The following is an 18,039-nucleotide window of genomic DNA, read 5'->3' as shown; positions in this document are numbered from 1 at the left end:
CAGGAAAATCTGCAACAGTATTGTCCCCAAGCCCTGACTGGAAGAGCCTCTCTCAAGCCAGAGCGCAAGCCACAAGCCACAGAAGTGTAATGAGCAGTGCCCGTGACCTTGTCACCAACAAGCTACGCAGACATTTACAGATCACATGACAGTCCTTAGAGATTGCTCCGAATACTCATGAAGTCAATGCTACGGTGATCACCAGAGCCACTGCTAGAGGTTACTAGGAAATCTGTTCCACAGAAGGCCAGTGTACCGTGATCCCCTCCTGGGTGGCTAAAGGTAGCTGTTTCCCTCTGCAGCTCCATGCGCCTCCTGCCCGGGACCTGTGCAAAGTTTCTTTGCAAAGTTCACTTCAGAATCCGCTGGGCTCTCTGTCTCTCTGTCTCTTTGTCTCTCTCTCTCTCTCTCTGAAGTGCTAAACTCATAGGGGCTAGAGTATCATCCTATCTCTGCCCCACCCTACCCCCAGTTCCTAAGACGCCACCCCCTGGTGTATGATAGAAACTGAATTAACTATTTTAAATGCACCGATTTCCCAGATGCAAAGACTGAGGCTCACAGAGGGGCTGTGGTTGCCCAGCGCCCACAGGATCCAGGCAGGACCCAGAATCACACACACAACTAAACATCTGCCACCCCTCTCCCATCCTGCCCCAGGAAACAAACCACAGGCCACTCCTGAGGTCACCAGCAGACACCAGCAGATCTGGATAGCTCCTTGGCTTCTCAACCAACCATAGAGCAGACAGGGAGTCAGGTCTGGGGCTAAGAGCAAGAGACCTTGAGAAAGATGGGCGGGGCAAGCTGCCCCCTGTCCCCAGTCCTCTCCTTGGTGGTGCTCAGTGTGAACATCTCTCTGGTGCAGGAAGCTGAGAGGAAGATGAGGAGGTGGCTGGCTGGGCAGGAGCCTAGCAACCATGCATGGGACCAGGCCATGAGGCCAGGAGTTGCAATCAAGGAACCATGTGTGCTGGCCTAGCTAGTGGGGGTGGGTGGGGTGAGGGGAAATAGGGTGTGTGTGTGTGTTGGAGGTGTTGGGGTGGGGGGTGGGAGTGGGGTGGGAGTGGGGATAGGGATAGGAAGGCTGTCCTGTTCAGGTGTGCGAAACATTCATACACTGTAGCCCTTGACCAATCAGCAGTCTCAAGGGAGTCAGGAAGTGTGACTGACAAGCCCCTCCCACAGGGAGCTGCCTAGACTCCTGGGGCCTCGCCTCAGCTCCATAACCACAGGGCTTCAGCAAGATGCCTTTATCCCTTGACTGGTGGAGCCATCAGCCCGCGCCTACAGTTCTCACCCCAAGTCTCCTCCACACACCTCTGCTGCTTCTTAGCCAGTTAAGGACAAGGTGCTCGGAGACTCCTCAGTGGTCTCCTTGAAGGACAAGCTGGGGATTTGCTATGGCAAGCCAGGAGAGTGCCAGCCCTCGGGGGATGTGTGCTCACTAGAGTTCATGTACATGTGGACAGGTGTGTGTGTGTGTGTGTGTGTGTGTGTAAGCACATACAAGCCCAGCACTGCATAGGGCCACAAAGAATTAATTTTTCCTAGGAGGGAAAAATGTACTTTAAAAAATCCCAATATCTAATAAAATAAAAAAATAATACAAACAAACAAACAAACAAACAAACTACCACCAGGAACAACACAAAACCTTCTTCCTAAGCCACGAAGCTAACTCAGTTTTACTTAAACAAAAGCAAAATTGTGGGTTCTTCTAACAACTACTGAATTTTTCAGAGGATGGAGGTCTTGTTTTGCTTCCATCTGGGGGGGATGCAGATGTAACTCTGACAGACCATTTGTCCTGCATGAATCAGGGCCAGGTTGATACTTAGCTCTGCAAAAAGCCAAAACAGAACATCCCCTCCCCCCCCCCCCCAAACAAAAAACCCTGTTCACTACTCTTTAAAGAATGTCCCCATCTCCAGGGGACGGGCTGACTATCCAGGCCACGATCTCACTTTGAGTCCCATCATTCTGTGCTGAGGGGATTCTGAGAGTGCCCTGCCCACTGCCTGCGTTGAAGAGGCGGAGTCTCACGGGGTCATTTACATATTCAAATCTGCATCTGCATGAAAGGCTCTTCTTTGGAGCTACTGCGGAATGACGGAGATCTAGGGTATCCTACTGCTGGTAGAAGGTGACCATGGCCCCTGGAGGGAGCTGAGGTGCAGATTAGGAGGCGCTGGGGGCAGGGAGGGGTGCAGCGGCTGGGCTGGCCGAGGCACTGGTTGGCTAGTACTCCTTTCCATTCACACCTGCAGTATGGTGAGAGTACAGGGTGCTGTGAGTGTGGGGTGCTGATGCGTGCTTTTCCTTTTTGGAAAGTGTTCTGGGATTCAGACAGTTAGCATTTAAAAAGAAAAAAAAAAGCCAAAATTCTTGGGACCGTAAGTGGTCTCGGTTCTCTGTGTCAGAGGCAGGTTCTCAGGCAGGAATTTCCCAGTTGTTGGGACAGGCATGGCAGAGGGTGGCAACCTGCACTCCAGACCTCCTCACCGCCCTCCTCACATCAGCACCCCCTACCTCTCGCACTCAGCAGCGCACACCTTCTGGGTTTCCCCCACCCCCGGCCAAACCACATCGCAATCGCAATCAGAGACTCGGTGTCAGTGCTCAAAGGGACCTTGAAGGCTCTCCCAGTGCCAACCATTTAAAGTACAAAACCTCTACCGTGGACCTAGACCTCAGGATCTGGGAACTCATACATTTATATACTAGTGTCTTTAATCCACCCCAGATCTCATTAAAATGTGGGATTATCAACCCCCCCCCCCCATTTCACAGATAAGGAAATGGAGGCACAGAGAGGTTAAGTCAGCTTCCTAACACCATCCAGCAAGTCCCTAGCTGGCTTGGAACTCAGGCCAAGGGCAGCCGCCCTAGCTCAGACTGGGAGACCAGGAACCAAGAGCTCTGTCCCGATGTGCGTGATGTGGGTGTGGGGGATATCATGAGGCTTCGCCCCCCCCCCCCCCGGACCTAAAGATCCAAGAGCGTGCAGTTCAGCGATGCCTTAGAAAGGCATCTGTCTCTGAGGGGCCTTGGATCTGGGCAGTGCGATTCACTAAGAGATCATCTAAGGGCTAGGTGAGGTAGCCATCCTAGCACCTGGCATCCTAGCACTCGGGAGGCTGCGGCAGTACTGCAAATCTGGGCTTAATCTTGACTACATAACAAGTTCCAGGCCAGCCTCCGCTATACCGGGTGTGAGACAGCCTCAAAATAAATAAAGCAAAAATACTTCTTAGTAGCAGAGAGGACACAGTCAGAGGGTCACCACCTTTTCTTTCCTCTGCTACACCCCAGGAGAGGGAGCAGTGTGGAGCTAGAAGGGAACCCTGAGTGCAGAGTGCTTTGTGGGGTTCAGGGAACCCACTTCACTATTTACCAACGTCCCTAGGGACAACGCCATATTGTCGCCGTCCCTCCCCCTCCCCTGGAGCCTACACCCCGAAAGATTCACCCAGGGCCAGGCCTTCGATTAAGTTGCAAAGGGCTCAGAGATTGGGGATGACAAAGGGGGCTTGGAGATTAATTAGGAGCAGCAACGAAAGCTTAATTCATAAAAGCAAACATTTTCCACCCGTCAACCTGCAACCAGTTAAGGGCTACGTTTGAAAGAAATCTGTGCGTGGGGAAGGGAGCCAACAGGAACAGGAAATGTTCGAAAGAATGTAAACTATTTCAGTTTCATAAAAAGTAACAAGTAAACAGTTATTACATGCAAATAACGCCCTGGTTTTAATTAATGCCGAAAAGTCAAAAATATGTTTGACATTTAAATGTATATACTGAACGGCTGCGGCGCACAAAATGGTGCCCAGATGCCCGGTGGGAGCAGGCTGGCAGCTCCCAGGGAACGCCAACCTTGAGAAGGTCTTGTTTATTGGTGTTGAAAAGCACCATTTTGCCTCTGTCATAGCAGCCAGGAGCCGGCTCACTTCCTAACCCTGGAGGGCTCCCAGAGCTTGGGAAGGTGACTGCTCAGCCACTTCAGGGCTCAGCCACCTCTCGACAGGCTGGTCTTAAAGCCGCAGATCCTCCTGTTCCCCAGGGCATGGGAACAGGGAGGGCTCCCCCACCCCAGAGTTACGTGATGACGGGTTTCAGGTCCCAACAACCTCCCACTCAACAGCCCCTGGCGGCAGCCACTGTGGCGTCTGGTCCCGCTTTCTTGCTACCACTGGGGTGGATCGGGGCTGGCAGGTCAGCCAGTGTGAGCCTGGGGCTGAGATGGCGCAGCCTTCAAACTTCTCTTTCCGACATCCATCACCCCACTCAGAATTCTCTATTTGAAAGTACCCGAAGAAGCCCCCTGCTCTGGGGATGCCCCTGGGAGACCACAGAGGACTCGCAGCCCTGGGGAAAGTGACCAGGATGCCTCGGTCCCCACTGAAAGACATCTACACCTTGCTTGAGCTGGGCACAAAGGAGCTTTCTCAGCATCTTTTCTGAGATCACATGCTAATGGGGAAAGAAGGGCTAAACCCTAGAAGCCAGGAGAAAACTCTCCTTTACTAGGAAGAGATCACAGACATATCACATAAAAGGGCGGTTGGTGTACTGCCTACCGGTAGGAGACTTGCTATCAGACAGCACCGGGGGCCTGCAGATTCTGTTTTCGGAGCGCTTGCTGAGACCCAGGGGCTTCCCTCAGTTCTTATCCCCTCCCGTGCCGCCCCAGAGTCCCCTCCTTCTCACCTCGCCCACTGCGGCCCACGAAGCGAAGGTCGTTGAACCTGGCCACTTGGTTCTTCATGACGGCGGAAGCGTTGCGCAGCTCGGCGGAGTAGTTCTCGTCATTGCCGGCCATTACGGTCACCACCGTTCCATCAGGCACATCTCCCAGGGCCACCACCTGAGGAAACAGGGCCGGAGAGGGGACGGCTTAGGAAGGCCAAAGGGAGGGGCTCACACACAGCTGCCCGCCGAGGCCCCAGGCTTGCCGAGGGGTTCTGAGTCAAGGGTGGGAGAGACTTAGATCCATTCCCAATACAACCAAACCTAAATCCTGGGTCCAATGGTTGATGAGAGCCACAAGAAATCATCTATTTTTTATTATTATTATTATTAAATTAAGTCTAAGCTAGAGCTGTCAATCAGCAAGGTCCCAGGTAAGGGTGGGGCGGTTAAGGAAGGAGACCACACTGCCAAAGAATCAGCAGTCATAACAACGGGGCTACTCCTTGCAGTCAGTTAAGGCTCTGGCCCTTCGGGGTACGGAATTTGGCCCTGCAGTGTGGCCAAGGCCCAGTTAAATGGCCTCAGCCGGAGCCTGGATTCGTTATGCAGAGAAAATGCAAAATGCAAAACAAACTGCTGTTTTGCAAGTGGATCCAGAAAAGCCCGGGCAAGAGGGACGGGGTGGTTTCGATCACTGAGCTTGTACCTGCTGGGAGCCGTTGGATGGGTGGGTGGAGATGTCCCTTAAATGTCATCTCTTCCCCTCCCTCCTTCCCACCCAAGGCGCATCAAGAGGCAGATGCCTTTTGAACCAGACTTTAAACAGAGTCCCAGCCATTTAAACGTGGCTGCCGTGTGCAGGGGCTGGGGATCCAGATGGGAAAGATTTCGAGGAGAAAATGTTTGGGGTCTGATTAAAAAGGCCAGATTTCCTGTCAACATCCTGTCTTCTTTTAATTTCAAAGATTCCTTTTAAGCTCCAAGTGACAGTAAAACCTCCGATCTGACGATTACAGTCACACGGGCCTCCCCCTCCCCTCCTCCCCCTCCTCCCCGGGAGATTTCCCCCGCTGGTATTTTAAGATGTCACCCGGGAGACCTCAAAGAGTCACCAGCCCCCCCCCCCTTCCAATTTGAAGTCTTAATGGGAGCAAGGAGGGCCTCAGCTGCCAGCAGCCGGCTTTCCAGTCACCTCCGGCGTCGCTACCTCCCCAGCCGCTGGCCCTTCCTCCTCTGCCCTTTCTCACGGCAGTTGAGAGAGGTTTAGGGGAAAACCAAGGCGTTTTCGTTTCATCTGGCTGCCCCCCTTACGAGAGAGAGAGAGAGAGAGAGAGAGAGAGAGAGAGAGAGAGAGAGAGGAAAAAGAAAGAAGAAAATGAAACAGTTGCCTATCCCCGGTATAGTTGGGGGGGAAAAATCTCTGAAGACTCGGGGCTCTCAGAATGGAGGCACTCCTCAAGTCTTTGCCATTCTTTCGGGATGCAGACTTATGCCGGAGGCAGCCCTTTAGGACCGGCCTACAGTCGCCCTGTGCAAAATTTCAGCCGCCGAGGTTGAGAGTGTGGGAAGGAAGTGCTTCTGCAGCAGAGCAGGAGGCGCGGCGCCGCGGGGTAGGCCAAGCCCTCCGCGCCCTCTGCACCCCACACCTCCCGGGGTCCTCGCCCAGCTCCGGCGGTCCTCATCCCGGTTACGGGTTAGGCTGTGCCAAAGCATCTGGAAGCCCCAGTCCTTCGGCTTCCACGCCGCCATACTCTGCAGGGTCCCGCGAAGGCCAGGTGGAGTGGGGCATGGCCCCTCCAAGCTGTCAGTGCAACCGAGAAGGAGCGCCCCAAGTCTCCATGTCCTCTGGCAGCGAGGCCGCCGTGCACCGTTCCCAACGCGGGGTCTTGGAGTGGGAGCGGCGGGAGTACTCCCCACGCCCAGTTCTGCTGGACGCCCTCCTGGTACCTTCCCTGGCTGATGTACACCATATTTCTCTCCGGACCCGGGCTCAGGCAGCGGGGACACCCAGGTTCCTTTCATGTTCTGCCGGGCCTGAGCTCCTGTAGCGAGGGTGACCAGGCACCCCTGGGTTCTGCTAGCCAAGTGACTCCCTTTCCTCTTACCCCGGTACCTCCCATGTTCTCTGGGGTGTGGGCTCTTATTGCGGGTCGCCTGGAGTCCAGCGGGGGTCCTTCCGGGAGTGGGATCGTGCAGTAGGGGCGCCCGGGTATCCCGTGTCTTGCCAGATGGATGACACCCCCCTTCCGTGTCCTATTTCTAGATGCTTGCCCAAGTCCTCCCCTGTCTGGGCTTCTGCAATGGGGGCGCCCAGGTTCCCCAGTGTCCTCCCGGCTCAGGAGGGGCCCCCCAGGCACTCACCTTGAAGGCGACCGGCAGCGTCTTGTTGCAGCGCCAGTGCGAGGGCAGCACGGAGCAGAGGAAGTTGGGGCTGTCGGTGCGCACGAGCTCTCCCGCGTGGTCGGCCAGCACGTCCACCATCGAGCGCACTTCGGGCCGGGTGCGGCCGCCGGGGCCCGCCACCGCCTGCGCGCTCAGCGCGCCGCTGTTCTCGCCCATCTTGCCGCCGCCGCCGCCGCCGCCGCCGCCGCAGGGGAAGGCCGTGGAGGGGGGAGTGAAGCGGCGGCTGGTGCTCGGGTCTACGGGAATACGCATGCCGCGGCCGTCAGGGCGCGGGCGGCCGCAGCCGCGGGAAGCGGGAGGCGGGAAGGCGGCGGCTCGGGGCCCCGGCCAGCGCGGGGGGAGGGGCGGCGCCCGGGGGGGAGGGGGAGGGGGAGGGGGACGCCCCGACGGTCGGCCGCGCGCCCGCTAGTCCCGCATCCCGCGCGCGCGGCCGCCCCACGGACTCGGCGGCCGCGGCCCCAGCCGGGATCTTAGAGAATCAAGTGGCGGCGCCGCGGCCGCCCGCGCGGGGGTTAGTACCCGGGGCCTCGGGGCGGGGCCGTGCGAGCGACGCGGGGCGCAGCCAATCGCTGCCCCCCAGGCTCGGGGTTCGCCGTGGAGCACCGGGTGGCTCGGGCCAGCGCGAGCCAAGCGGGAGCCAGGCTCCGCCCCGGAGGGTCTAGACACCCGCGTCCCCGGAGCAGCGGGGGAGCCGCGGTTTCCCCCCCCTCCCCGCCCGGAGTCGGGAGCGGCCGCTGCGACCTGGGCAGGAATCGGTCTCCAGCCTCCTGGCTGCGTCTCGGTTCCCCTCCCTCGAGTCGCAGCCTGGCTGCTTCAGCTCTGGCCACCGCAGCCCGGAACCTGCACCCTCAGCTGGTCGCCGCGGTGACACCCAAGACGGGTTCCTCCCTCTCTCCATTCCACAAACGATTTTGACCCTAGGGCTTCTACCCCAGCTCCGCGCGGCCTTGGACCTCGTCTCTGTGGCCTCCGTGTCAACCTTCGAGGCCGACAGAATGGGGGTTGCCACACCGACCAGCAATGGGGTGGGGACAACCACACCGTTCCTGTCCATTCAAAACTAGTTTCGGGATCGCGCAGGCCTCGTGGAGTGGCTCTCTGTGGCGGCAGCTCATGGGTCTTTGAAAAATACAACATGGCCTACAACAGTGTGCTTTCTGCAATCATCCCATCCCACCCCACACGCATGCAGTCACCGTCCGGTGTAGTGGGAGTGGATGTGGGTCTGTGGCAGAAAGAAAGCTGTCAGTGGCTTAGCGCTCAGTCGGACTGCTTTCTCTCCTTGGATGGAAAGGGATTCTCCCAGGGCCCAGCCATCATAGAGCGCAGAGTCTGTCAGGTGCCCTGTGGGACATCAGCCCTGGAGTCTCCATTGTTACTCGTGCCCTGTGGCCCAGGCTCTCCTGGGCTTCACTGACAGCAACTCTTCCCTGTCCCATCTCCTGAGCCTGGCGTGGGTGCACACACACACACAACTAAATAGCCCACAGTCACTGAGGGCTGCGCTGCCCCTAACCCCGTGCACTCCTGGACGGCGGCGGCAACGAACGCACACGTTTCTCGCGGTGCTTTGGAAATTCGACTGCATTTTCGTTACCAGCGGCAGCGGATCTGTCTACAACGACCAATTCCAAGCCCCAGAAGCGACACAATCTAGGATCCGACGGCGAAGGCGTCAAGACCTCAGCCTGGCTCTGACCTCAGCCTAGCGCACTCCATTTTGTTAAACAACAAAACAAAACGAAATCAGGCCCTGGGTGTACGACGGTGGGGGACCAACTCTGTCCTGAATCTAAGGAGCGTCAGGAGAATTTCTTCTGCCCCTCGCTGGGCCTTATGTCAGTTCCTCAGTCCACCAGGGAAGCAAGGAAACGTGAAGGTCCCTTACTGGACATTTTTTGAGAACTTATGATTCGGAGTCGCCCTTCACTAGGCCTTGGGCCGTCAAGGAAGCAGCCTCAGGACCTGAGGGGATCCAAGGGGCCTGGCGCTGGAGCATGGGCCCTCAGGGGGCTCCCCTGGAAAGGGAGCAGGGCTAGCCACCAGGTAGGACCCAGACCCGCGCCATGCCGCCTATTCTGCCTTCGAGCGACTGTCGGCCGTGACTGGCCGCCTCTAGGATGTGTAAATTCGATTTCTCGAGTGATTCCAGTTTGTATCTCTCCTATTTACTAGTTCCTCCACCTGATTTCTCTTTCTGATCTTACAAGTTAATAACCGGGTCTCCAGAAAGTAGGGGGGCTACGGGGAAGTCCCGACATCTGACCCTGGACCCGGATTCAGTCACAGCCCTCAGAAGACGCCAGCCCAGTGTGGGCAAGAGAACCAAGGATTGGGGAAGGGCTGGCTCTGATCTGAATGCGCAGTCGGAGGTCGCGGGTGCAGGGTCGCCTGGGCTGAAGCAGTGACGGGAACCGCCCACTAGTTGGCGCTGGCGCCTTGCTGGCTGCTCAGTTGCCCCGCCAGACTCAGCGCACAACCTTGCGCCTGCAGCAGGGCATCCCCGGTTTTCCAGGGGGAAAGAGCTGCTTTCTGGAGAGGGCGCGACTGACTTCTCATTATACCTGTGGTCAGATATCAGATAAGGTGTAGCGTTAGGCCGAGGGCTGCCTGCCCGGGTTCTCACAAAGAGATGCCCTTTTCTGGAGTCTCAGACACAGAAGGGCCTGCGACCAGCAGAAGTCTGTCTCTTCAACAGAAACGCACCACCGCTCCCTTTCCCTAGTTCTGTTCGGAGACCCATTTGAGAAGAGGACAGAAGGCACAGGCTTTCATCCTTATACCTGTCTAGAACCAGACCAGCTTCCTTCTTTCTGCTCTGGACTGACAAACCTAGAACTATTTATGTATTGTCAGATTTTCAGACCAGAAGAGCTGCCACTAACCAGAACCCCATCACGCCCTCTCCATCTCTCACCGTGCATACTTGTGCTCCACCTTCCTGTCTGTCCCACAGTCTGACAACAGTCTGCCTTCTCTCAAATGCTCCTAGCTAAGAGCACCTCACTGTGTCGCCTACAGGGGACAGGAAGCAGAGATCAAAGCTCCTCTCTTACATATATGTCCATTGTAGGGTAAATTGGACCAGCCTGGGTCATCTACAGCAGGTTCTTATCCTGAAAGGAACCCCCTACCTAAGAGAGGGCTCTAATGGCTTCTTGGCCGTGCTGTGTTTGTTGCCTCTGTCTCTGAGAAAAAAGACTGAGTGGGTCTGATTCCTTCGAAGATGTAGGCTTACACATGCCTGCTTCTGGGCTCTTCTCTGGTTCATTCCTAAGTCTGTGTCCTTTATCCCTCTGGTCCAGGGATCCTGCGTCAAATATCCCTGAGCCTTCTTCTCTCATCAGTACAGGGGCTAACATCTGCATCTGGGCTCATGTGTAAAGGGCTTGGCTCAGGCCTACCACAGAAGGATGCTTTACTATGCCAACTGTCTTTGGCAAGTGTCACATCCTCAAATGTGAAACATCCATCTGCTTGTAGCTTCCACAGAGCTTGCCAGAACTCAGAGCCTAGGCATAACCGTGGCCATCTTGTTCCTCCTTTCTCCTAGGCTGGCCTGGGGGCTATCTGCTGCCCAGAGACCATTTGCTGCCTGCCTTTACACAGAGCTTGCGCTGAAGGCAACTTCAAGGGCCTTTTTGCCTTCCAGCCTCCCAGCCTCTTACTGTCTAAGCTCCTTCCCACAGTTACCTGGCAATAGCCAGGTAGGCCTGACCCACTATTAAAGGGGCTGCTTGTCCCCTCTTCTCTCTCTTACTCCTGTTTTCTGCTTGCTTCTCTCTTGCCCTCTTAGGCTCTCCTCTCTCCCTTTCCTTTCTAGAAGTAGAGGTCATGCCTGGCCTCTACTCTCTCTGCCTTTACCACACTCTTAATTCTCTCTCTTCCCCCAAGCCCTAAATAAACTCTATGCTATACTATCCTGTCATGTTTCTGGTCCCTCAAGGGGAAGGGAGGCCTCAGCATGGGCCCACTGAGGCACGCCCTTCCCCCACAGCTCATCACACCCCATAGGACATATTCTTATACCTCTTTATCTTTTTATGATCACAGCACTCACCACCGCCCTCCCACAGCAGCCCTGACCTAAGTAGAAAGTGGCCGTCACCATGGTTACCTCGGCCCCTTCCTCTCCCCCAGAGGTGTCTGTTCCTTCTAGAAACTGAGTTTCTCCATTCTGATCCTGGGACCCAGTGTGAATCCTGCCTTTGACGTAGTCCCTGGGACTCTGAGGGGACTTTCCTATCCAGGGGTTCCTGTTGGGAAGAGACAGGCAGTGAATATACCTCCCCCCACACACACACCCCAAGGTTGGGAAAAAGAAAGCCAGAAAATGCCATTAGTAAATACAGCTTTGAATCCCGTTTTTAGATGTGTGTAGGTATAAAATATTGAAATACAAAGGATGCCATGTACTCTGTCTGTGCACACACACTGAACCTGTCAGAACCAGCTGTAGATCACAGTACTATAACTAAATTGAGAAGCAATCTCCTGAAAGGTGGAGATTCCAACTCAGACGTTTCAACTCTGGGGTCACTTCTCCTGGGTGACTTGAGGGAGACTTGGGTGGGTGTGTTTTCCAATTGCAGAACCAAGAATCGGACTTAGAGGGAGGGAGGGAGAGCTGGGAGCTGGGACACCTTTCTCGGCTCTGTCACTGCTGGGGGGCGGGAGGGCAGCTGGTCCTGAAGTGGGTCAGGCTAGAAGACCAGTCCCAGCCTTGGCTGAGGCCTGGCTAGGAACCAGACAGGCAGCTGGCCTTTGAGGTAGGACTGCAGTCCTCTACAGCTGCACTCAGCCCAGTCAGTGGAATGGAATGGGGCATCCGCAGGCTCCTCAAACCCGGAGGACCCAGAAAGTGCCCCAGAAAGGCTGAGGAGCCAGAGATGGGGCTGCCTTCAGCTGCCTGAGGGAGGAAGGGTGTGACCCCAGCGCCCAGCAGGGACTAGGAAGGGCCAGAGTTGGTTGTTTCATCCTGGTCTCAGGTTCTCATCTGAGCAAGGAGTTCCTAAGTCATCTTGGGTTCCAATTGGCTCTCCAGCCTGGGGGACACCAGACAGGCTTTGTCTGTGATCAAAACCTACAAGCCATTCCTGTACTCTCACAGTCCAGCCACCTTTTAGGGGATGGGGATCCCCACTCCCTCTTATGTGTCCTGTCTGGATACAAATGAGCTCTGAGGAAGCAGTCTTGAGGGAACTCATTGAGTCGTGGGGGTAGAAAGGAAGCCCGCTGTCTGTCGCTGTGGCCTCTATATCTGGAGGGCGTGGGTCCAGCCCCCACGGCTGCTGTACGGGGCGGGTGTTGAGAACCCTGGCTCTTGAACCACCAGCCGGGCATGATCAGCCTCCCCGTGCATCTGAGAGGCAGAGATTTTATTCTCTGGGTTCCCAGGATGACCTAGGCCCACTCTGCTCCCCTGGAAGAATGAACTTCCCTGCAGGGACTCAGCCCCTCGACAGCCCTCCAACAGCCCCCAGGACTCCCCAACAGCTCCCTCTTGACTGGTTGTGTCACAGTGAGGAGGACTCCCACTAATCACCTGGAGCTCAATCAAGATGGTCCCTGAAAACAACAACAACAACAACAACAACAACAACAACAAACCTGTATCCTTTCCTCAGCTTGCGCCTACCACAGCCCCACAACAAGGGGTGACTGCTGCATTCCACAGGGACAGGAAGAGCACCTCTGTGTGGCAGTCACCTCTGTCACATTCTATACCCCATGCTCACTTATGCCCCCTTGAAGCATTTTCCCCCCCTAGGGTCTTTGCCATCAGGTCCCTTTTACAAGAGAAAAACAGAAGCCCAGAGAGGTTAAGAAACTTGCACAAGGTTACACAGCTGAGAAACCACAGGGCTGGGATTTCCTCCAGGCAGCCTAACCCCAGAGCCCACGACCCTGGCCACTTTGCTTGTCCCAGGGAGCAGAATCAGATTAGGGAAGTGACAGCCATGGGACAGAATTAGATTCCTGGCAGAAGAGTCTTGCGTTGGTTTCAGAATTCTAGTGTCACTCATGAATCCCTTAAGACATCAAGTCCAAGACTCTGACATTGTCAAATAGAAGAACCAAGGCCTAGGGAGGGAAGGGTCTGTTGGGATCACAGCCTAGGCCACGGTAGTATCTGGGTACTTCCTGCTGCCACCTCCTGCTGGCTGGGTCCCCGGATCCTCTTGTCCCCAAAGCCCACCCAGCAGTGCCTGGGCCACAGGGTCCTATTAGGGATTTTCCACCTCTCCAAAAAGGTCTTAATGCCTGTCAGTCCTTGTGAAACTTTAATTAATCTCAGAGGCTGATGGCTTGAAGGAGCGCAGCCTTGGCCTCGCAAGGCTGAAGATGACGGCTCCATTTATGTGGTGCAGAGGAACGCTGTAGACATTCCTGCCAGCAATAAAAGCCACATGGCTTTCCAGCGTCGCCCTTGGAAAAGAAAAAAAAAATGCAGCCCTCTGCGGAAAGAAAGCAGCTGTGTACTGTATGCATGGCGTGAGATACAAACAGGCGTTCCGAGGTGGAGAACAGTCGGGCTTTTATACCTCCTCCATGACCACCGACAGTGGCAGGGCCCAGCCGTCACCCTCTTAGCCACAGGCAGCTCAAGGAACAGGGCTGGCCCCAGTGTAAGGCCTTTGGCGGCTAGGGAAAAGAGCCTCAGCCCTTCCACCTGGGCTGGGTCTAAGCTCCCAGGCTGTCTCTGAGGTAGTGCCAGCACCCTAGGGTGTGACCTGTACCGTGTCACAGGGCCTACTCCTCGGAAGGGCACGCACTCTGTTGAATGCAAGCTCTGCCGCAGCAACTTTGAAAGTTTTAGTACCTTGTTGAACAATGATATGTATTTAATTTTCATTGCCCCCCCCCCAAATCATATGGCCACATCTCTGGCCCCAGAGCTCCCATGGGCCAGGTACCTACCCCATGCCGTGGCTTGGCCTGTAGGGTGGAAGGGTGCTACTGCTTTTGCTTATAGTAGCTCAGTGGAATGAGCAGAGAGGCTCGCAGGCATCGCATCACACGCCAAAGAAGGCAAGATTTGAACTCAGTTCTCCCAGACTCAAAAATGAAGAGTGTGTGTGCTTGTGTGTGCATGTGTATGTGTATGCATGTGTGCATGTGCGTGCATGCGTGTGTGTGTGTGTGTGTGTGTGTATGTGTGTATAAATGCATTCTAGTGTGGCTGTGCCCATGTGTGTGTTTGGGTATATTACTTTGTGTGTAGGCACACATACGTACATGTAGAGACCCAAGGTTGACACCAGGACTCTTCCTTGTTTACGCTCTATCTTATTCACTGAGGCAAGGTCTCTCGACTGAATCCAGAGCTCGCCATACAGTTTATCTGGCCGGCTAGTTGGCTTCGAGGACCCCCTGTCTCCGACTGTGGGCTGTCAGCCTCACCTGGCACCTCGGAGTGGGCCATTGGCCTGAGCCTGGGATGGAGGGCAAAGGCAGAGGGTTCTCTCTCAGGGACACGGTGACTTGACTCCTGCACCTACAGTAGATCTGTTCTGTTTCCATCTGACGGTTAGAGAAACTGAGAGCTAAGAAAGACTGTGGAATTACCCAGGTCTTGCACAGGGTGCCAGCAAGACCTTGGCCCTGCCTCTGGCATAGCCACACTGGTCTGCTAGGAACCCCAAGTGCCAAGTGTGGAAGTCACAGCCACACTTCCTGACGGGTGTTAATGATCCCCACTGTGTCCGCATGGCCCCAATTCCCTCCGAACTGTGGCCTTAGGTACTGAGGTAAAGGTCTTTGGGAAGGGTTTACATCATGACAGTCACGAGCATCAGCGGATATCAGACTGACTGCTTGTAGAGGAGTGGGTCCTCCTTCTGCCGTTCTGGAGAACACAGGGACAGGTGCCGTCACGGAACAGTGACCCGGGCCGCACAGCTCTGCAGGGCCTTGACCTTGGACTGTTACTTGTAGAGTAGGGGTGGGGTAAGTGACTTGGCTCAGGAGGTTTATTAAGGCAACATGTGTGGTTGGAGACATCCTCCTTTCCTATCCTGTGCTTCCAGACCAAGAACCCATTCCAGAGTCTGCTTTGTCTCAGTAAGGGGAGGAGAGTGGACTCATTTAGCAGGCAGAGTGGGAGGAGACCCTAGCCCTGCACCTGAGCTTCCCCGCCTCCACCCCCCCCCCCCCGCCCCCGTGACCCAGGACAGAGAGCAGCCCACCAGCCTGGTTCAGAGAAAGATGACTCATTGATAACAGGACCCTCCAGTCCCAGAAGGCACGGCATTAGCCTAGGCTGGGCTCCTGCTTAGATTGACAGGTTGTTTATTCTTATCTTTGTCTCCTTCACCTGAAAGTGGGGAACATTCCTGTGCTTAAAATGGGGTGTAAGACTCTGGTGCACAGGGGCTCAGAGACTACAGCTCCTATAACTATTCCTATCTTGGAGAAGGGGAATCGCTGAACCCACTGGTTCAGGGAAGACTATTGAAGGCTTGTCACAGGACAAGCTGTTAAAGCAACTGGAGACTTTGTTCTGGAGAGGGGCCACCCCAGGAGAGAACTCCTCTTTACATGAATAGGTTCTGTTTACTTATGGGTATTTTCCATGCATGTAAATGTGCATGTGTGCATAGGTTCACATGTCCGTGTATGTGCATACCTGTGGAGGCCAGAGGTTATTGTCTTCTTCAATTTCTTTCCACGTCATTTATTTTTAAGATAGGATCTCTCCTTGGCTTGGAGCTTACTGTTGGTGCTAAATTGGTTGGCCAGGAAGTCTCAGGCATCCTTCTGTCTCCACCTCCCGAACACTGAGACTATAGATACACAGGCTACCACACCTGTTTCTTAAATGTGGATTCTGAGGGATCGAACTCAGGTCCTCATGCTTGCACAGTAAACACTTTATTGACTAAATTGTCTCCTCAGCCTTGGCTGCTATCATCACATCATCATCATCATCATCATCATCATCATCATCATCATCATCATCAAGACAGGGCTTCATATATTCTAAATTGGCCTTGAACTTACTGTGTTACTGATCCTCCTGCATCTACCTCCTGGGTCCTGAGATCTCAGCTGTGTGCCACCATGGCTGGCTCACTTTCAGATCTATGAAGAAGCCCCCCCCCCCCCCCCACTGCCGTGGCAATGACCACAAGATGCTGAGGCAGAACTGGAGACAGTGAGTGCTCGATCGACTCCACCCAAGGAGAGGAAGTGCTAAGAATGTTCTAGAAAGAGGATGGAGCTAGCGAACAACATGCTGTGAGAGCCAGACACTAGACAGTGAGGAGTTCAGCTGTCAAACAGGGCAGGAGGCTAAACCAGGGCCAGGGGGCCAGGGCAGAGGCAGCTAACGGGGAAGGTTTATTGAATAGAAGAGGGAGAAAGTCCGAGGAGGCTTCATTATAATCCAGCTGAGTTCAGGCCTTGGAGCCTGCATCTTGGCCTCCGGCTGTGTGACCTTGGAGTTCCCAGAGGCCAGTTGCTCACCTGCAGAGAACAAGTTGCCTCTGGCTCTCACTCTGTCTCCTCAGCCTCCCTCCTTCAGCTCCCATAGGGCTATGGTTGGCCATCATCTCTCCCTCGCTTCTGCTCTCGCAAGCCCATACAGCCATGCTGGTGAGATGGCTCAGCCTTTGAGATCCGAGTTCGATCTCCTGGGAATCCACACGGAAGGAGGAAAGAACCAGTTCCCACAAGCTGCCCCTGACCTCCAGATGGGCACACCCCGTAAGTAAATAAATATACTAAAAATGAACTTAGAAAGAGCATGATAGACACAGAGACCAGAAGGTGATGGCCACCATGTAAGGAGGGTGTGTCTGGAGAAAGGCTTCTTCGAAGGAGAAGGAGGGAATCTGATCATCCCTTCAGTCACCAGCACAGCTAAGTCCTGCCCTGTGTGGGCCCAGAGGCCTGCCTGCTCTGCTTTATCACCGTTCTTTCATTGTTCAACAATGAAAACAAAAATCGTTTTTACATGCTCTTCCGTGCTTTAAACTTTACAATAAATATTTTAAAGGCAAACAATATATATTATATGTATACATGTAAGTACACTTTCATATGCATTCATGGGTGGGTATGGCTGGGTCTATATAGTGGATTCCAGAACAACCTGTCTCAAAGCATGTTCTTACAAAACAAAGTATGTTGATGTGTGTCCAATAAGTATTTTAGATAATTTAAATAATTCCAGTACTTGAGATGCGGAACAGTTTAAGGTCATCCTCTGCTAGATAAGGAGTTTGAGGCTAGCCTGGGCTAGATGAAATCCTGTTAATAAGATAAATAAATACATAGGAAAGGCTTTAAAGCTCTGTCTTCCAAACCTCAGCACAGGCGGGGACACAGGTAAAGATGACATTTAGCTGTGTGTTTCTCATCCCAGTACCCAGGAGCCAGAGGCAGACAGATCTCTGTGAGTTCAAGGCCAGCCTGGTCTACAGAGTAAGTTCCAGGCCAGCCATGGCTACGTAGTGAGACCTTGTCTCAACAACAAGAACAACAACAGCAAAACAACAACAGATCACTACCAACAAAACACAAGCAGAGAAAAGCTTACATCTGTGTGCTACACCGCTGTCCACAACACAGCTAAACGGGACCTGCTTATCCCTTCTGCTTTTATTTCTGAATTTCTTTTGGTGCCTGGGATTGAACCCAGGGCCTCCCATGGTCCAGGCTGGTTTCACTGAGCCACTGTCCCCAGCTGCAGGTATGTTGTTGTTCTAACTAAATAACTGGCTAAATAACTGTTTCACCTACATTGCCAGCTGTCTACCTAGCTCTCAGTCCAATTGCCTGATGGTTCTCAAAAGCCGTCTCAGCCGGGCGGTGGTGGCACATGCCTGTAATCCCAGCACTCTGGGAGGTAGAGGCAGGTGGATTTCTGAGTTCGAGGCCAGCCTGGTCTACAGAGTGAGTTCCAGGATAGACAGGGCTATACAGAGAAACCTTGTCTTG

At 54.4% G+C, this 18,039-nt stretch overlaps 1 protein-coding gene across 2 annotated transcripts in view; it reads right to left on the bottom strand.

Annotated features, from left to right (window-relative positions):
* Runx3 (RUNX family transcription factor 3) overlaps positions 1–18,039 on the bottom strand; it is a 59,344-nt gene that overhangs the window by 18,524 nt on the left and 22,781 nt on the right. The window contains exons 1-3 of one of the 2 annotated variants that reach the window (XM_052177717.1): positions 7,837–8,285; positions 7,054–7,331; positions 4,711–4,867 (exon numbers count right to left, since the gene is read on the bottom strand). In XM_052177717.1, coding sequence (XP_052033677.1) covers positions 4,711–4,867; positions 7,054–7,331; positions 7,837–8,149 — 748 coding nt within the window. In that variant the 5' untranslated portion in view covers positions 8,150–8,285. Of the gene's footprint in view, positions 1–4,710; positions 4,868–7,053; positions 7,332–7,836; positions 8,286–18,039 lie in introns of those variants that run through there. The other variant, XM_052177718.1, reaches the window with a different exon arrangement.

The sequence above is a fragment of the Apodemus sylvaticus genome, chromosome 3 (assembly GCF_947179515.1).
Source record: "Apodemus sylvaticus chromosome 3, mApoSyl1.1, whole genome shotgun sequence".
Classification (NCBI taxonomy): Eukaryota; Metazoa; Chordata; class Mammalia; order Rodentia; family Muridae; genus Apodemus; species Apodemus sylvaticus.
This window is presented reverse-complemented; position numbering and strand designations above follow the sequence as displayed.